Here is a 4,159-nt window from a genome sequence, read left to right as displayed (position 1 = left end):
TGTGTTTATAGCAATATAGAGCCAGTATCTTCTTAACTGGTAATCTCCCCAAATGTTTACATGCATGTCTGGTAACGGGGGTAACTTGTGTTTTAGGTTTAGTAGTCTTAACGATGGACTATAAAAATGAGTTCAACTTTAGAAAGAATTTTCAAATAAATAAAACCAACATTGTTTAAACAAAGCAAGACACATCTTTGGAAACGGAGGGCATTTGGTCATGATCCATTCTCGTCTACTCCTTTTCCAACACTTTCATCACTACCAACAGGTTTTAATGACTCCTCTGTCACAGAGGACTCCAACAGTCGCTCTTTTGTGTCCACACAGTTTTGGAGACCGGCACTGTCTAAGCTTCCATCAACAGAGTCTTGTGATTCATCTAAGCTTTCAGCAGATAAAACATCTGCTTCCAATTGGTCAGTGGGTACTGGGCTGGACAATGGAGGCTCAAAGCTTTCAAGAGGGGGTGCCACATCTGCAACACTGTGTCCTCCAACTGAACTTATAAGGTGGTTATCTTCCAGCTCAACTGCTGCCAGTTCTTCAGTTAGTTCAATTATCTCCTTCCCTCTCTTCTCCAGTTCTTCCTTCTCGGAGCACAATAGAGGGATTAAAGGATGAAGATACATGTTTTCATAAGAATTACCAAGCGGATCTTGGGAATTTTCCAGTGGTTGTGTGGTCTCATTGTTGGCTTGTGTGCTCAAATCACTACAGCGTTTGTGAATACTTTGTTGCCTGTGTGCTATAGAAACAAGATAATATAAATTCTAAGGGTGGCACCTAAGCAAGGAACTTGAGACAATAAAACAAGATGAATACATTAAATTTAATTATTTTATATATACACTATTTACCTATGACACACTCCAGTAATTTCTATTTATTGGTTCCAATCCCAATTTCCAGTATGAATTATATTAACTATGTAGCATCATCAATTGACTGCCTACTCTTCCTTCTCGCACAAAGCATATCTGTAATATTTTGGATGTGCAATATTTTGTAGGGCTAAGCTGTAGATTAAGCAGTTACAGTGAAGGATAGACATGCAAGGTAGTTGAAAGGTTTATCAAAGATAGGCATCATGTTAGAATTTTTTGTAATTTTAAACAGCAATAGGGAGATAAATATGTATTTGGGTCTCGCAATGCCTGCTCTACAGTAATCCTGTGATCTAATTAAGGTTTATTTTTTACCACATCAACACTAAGAAGTTAGGCTGTGGGTCAATTAGGTGGGATGTTCAACCGATATTTAGCATCTTAACTAAAATTATTTCACAATCCAACCTTTTTATCTCTCCAAGGTAAATCTACATAAATGAAGGGAGTGATACATAATGGTAGAGACAAAAATATGATCCCTTCAATATATTGCAAAATAACAGGCGCACTCCAAGGTGACAAGCATAATAAATAGCTCAGTACTCAAATTCAGGTTTCAGCCTTACCTTCATAAGTTAGAGGTTTATGGCAAGGCACGTCCGTAAACGTGATCATTGGTGACTTTGGACGCTGTGGGTTCGTTATTGGTGGATCTTGTAGTGAGATGGTGTCCCGTCCCCCTGCCAAAATGACAAACGCATCTTCAACACTGTCAGAAATGTACCCTTCTGATCACAACAATGTAGTTTTATGACTGTGCTTTAAAAAACATTCAGATTTGTTAGTTGCAGCCATTCTTGAACACTGCTGTCACCAAATAAAAAAACAACAACATTTTGCAGCTTCCATGCTCCACTGTTAAACACTGTTATTTTTAGGATTAGTTTAAAGCAGCATGCTATGATTTGACCTGTCTTCAGTCTAATTATCATAGCTCCATTTCCAGGAACAGACAATAATTGTGTACGGGAGATTTGAAATACAGAGACTGCCACTGCTGTGTAGGCTCTGGGGAGATTTACCTAAATTTAAGTCACTGAAATGGAGCAAACATGCCACCAGTGAAAAGTCCTAACTCCCATTCTGCATGCTTGCCCCAGGTCAGCTACTCCTCAGAATTTAAAGTGAGGATCAGGATGACAACTCTAGACCCTGCAGAAGAAGCTTCCATAATTCTATCCTCCCAGGTCCCCTTTAAAGCTCATGAACATAAGGCATGAGTCCTTTTATCTCTAGGAGAGATGTCTTTAACATTGCATATCAATGCTTCCCTTACTGGAAAACTCCAACGAACAACTGAAATTACAAGTAAATGAATAAAGTATGAAAGAAAGGTAGAGTGAAATAAAGGTCTCAGATGATTTCTAAATCAAAAGGTGCCCACAGCTATCAGATGAGCTAGGAGAAGCAGGAGCAATCTGATCACAGGAGCAATCATGATCCTAGATAGGTAGAGTGTGTGTGTGATTGTTTAGGGGGGCATCGCTGCCATCAGCTCAAGGGGGGGAAAAATGACGACTTTCTGTAAAATGAAAACTTGGATGGCAGATTATCAAAACATGCACATATAGATGTAAAAGGGTTCCCAAAGGAAACCTATAATTTGGACATAAGGAGGCTGCTACTGCAAACCTCAGAAATTACTAGCTCCCTGGCTCTCATGCCGATTCATTGCCTTTAGTACTTTCTATGTCACGGACTTGGGATGACCCTTCAGCTTCAATACTTTAAGCCACTAAACTTGGAGCAAGCATGCATTCATAACATCTAACCTTTATACTTCACAAGATTACTCATCCACAGAAAGGCCAGGTCACACCAACAGATGCTGAAACTCTCTCCGAGAAGCCGTCAATAGGAGAGGAGAGGGAGTAAGCCAGGAAGGTGGACACTGGGAGAACCAGAGGAAAAAACCACATACAAAGCCATTGCTAGTTAGCACCCCAAAATTGAATCCTTGGTGAAGTGAATACCTCCACTGACATGTTTTGGGGCTACCCTTCTTCATAGTGGGGGGCAGGTACTGATTGCTATAAATAAGCAGCAAAGGGCTGGAATAATGGTTCCAATACAAGCTCCATATCATCAGGGGGCCAGGGGGAGGTGAGCCTTGGAACAAGGCAAACACGCAGCTTGCACAATTCCACCCCCCCCCCCCTTTTGGTACCAACTCGATAACTAGCTTTGTATGTACAAATTAAATGTTCTTTTATGAACATTCTGTGCTCTCAGTTTTTGTTTTTTGCATATGGCCTTTTAGATACACACAGAGTATGCAAGGATATTCAGAGCTACCTAGGCACCAAGGAAGCGCAGTATATTGGAAGATTGTTTTATCAACTTTTGGAACAATAACAGATCTACTGGCAGGATCGACAGGTAAAAAAAAGAATAGAACTATGAAAGACTGCATCATCATATACTGTATGTCATTAGTTATTTTTCCCATAGCTCTAAATATATGGCATAAAAAAGGAAAAAAGGATTTGCGTTAACAGGACAAAATTTAGAGTTTTATAGTTTTTTAATCTAGACCTAAAAATCTTTTTGATGCAGCACAATGTTTAAATTGTGGCTGCTTTAATGGACAAACATTTAACACTTCCACTGAATACCTGCTCAAAGTATTGAAGAAATACTGCATATCTTAGAGAAATTATCTCAAATTAAAAACATCTGTACTAATAGAATGCCAAAATTGCCTAATCCAAGGATTGTTTGTTACCGAATAAAATGGTCGCAAGTTTTACTTTTTACGCAAGAGGGAAAACCCCACATTTTCCATTTCGTGCTTATGCTGGACATCTGAGCTGGTGCAACTATTCTCAGCCCCTCCAAACTATATTTTGGAAATTCCCGTAAATCGAGGGAGTTTCTAGGGGATCACAGTGCAGCAAAACCTCTTGGGTATTTCTTTTTCCTCATGATTCGCTTGTAGTCTTCCCCACTCATAGCAGAATTGCAGGCTATAAGACTGTCCTTTCTACTGCCTTAACTCAGTGCTGATAACAGATGCTTAAAAAACTGTCATGGAACAAAGGTGTTGACAGAATTACATGAAAGAACATTAAAGGCTTTGTTAACCGACAATTCTACCCTCCTCCTGCCGGCCAGAGAAAAGTCTCAATTCACAAAGCTTTAACACCAGCCTAAGGCAATCTATTTTCAGCCATGTGACTATAATTTTCAAATGTCATTGGGCTCAGATGAAAATAAGTATCTTTATACTGTTGGAGTAGCTTTGAGCCTAAAGAGTCATTTCTCAGGCT

General features: G+C 39.5%; 1 protein-coding gene across 4 annotated transcripts in view; it reads right to left on the bottom strand.

Moving 5' to 3' along the window:
• CCDC149 (coiled-coil domain containing 149) overlaps window positions 1-4,159 on the bottom strand; it is a 44,217-nt gene continuing 40,058 nt past the window's right edge. For all 4 annotated transcript variants that reach the window (XM_018565559.1, XM_018565560.1, XM_018565561.1 and 1 more), the window contains 2 exons: window positions 1,457-1,570; window positions 1-748 (listed from right to left, as the gene is read on the bottom strand). In XM_018565559.1, coding sequence (XP_018421061.1) covers window positions 219-748; window positions 1,457-1,570 — 644 coding nt within the window. In that variant the 3' untranslated portion in view covers window positions 1-218. The remainder of the gene's footprint in view (window positions 749-1,456; window positions 1,571-4,159) is intronic.

Source organism: Nanorana parkeri, unplaced genomic scaffold (assembly GCF_000935625.1).
Source record: "Nanorana parkeri isolate BGI_ZX_2015 unplaced genomic scaffold, ASM93562v1 scaffold859, whole genome shotgun sequence".
Taxonomy (NCBI): domain Eukaryota; kingdom Metazoa; phylum Chordata; class Amphibia; order Anura; family Dicroglossidae; genus Nanorana; species Nanorana parkeri.
The sequence above is the reverse complement of the archived record's forward strand: the minus strand, read 5'-3'. Positions and strand labels throughout refer to the sequence as shown.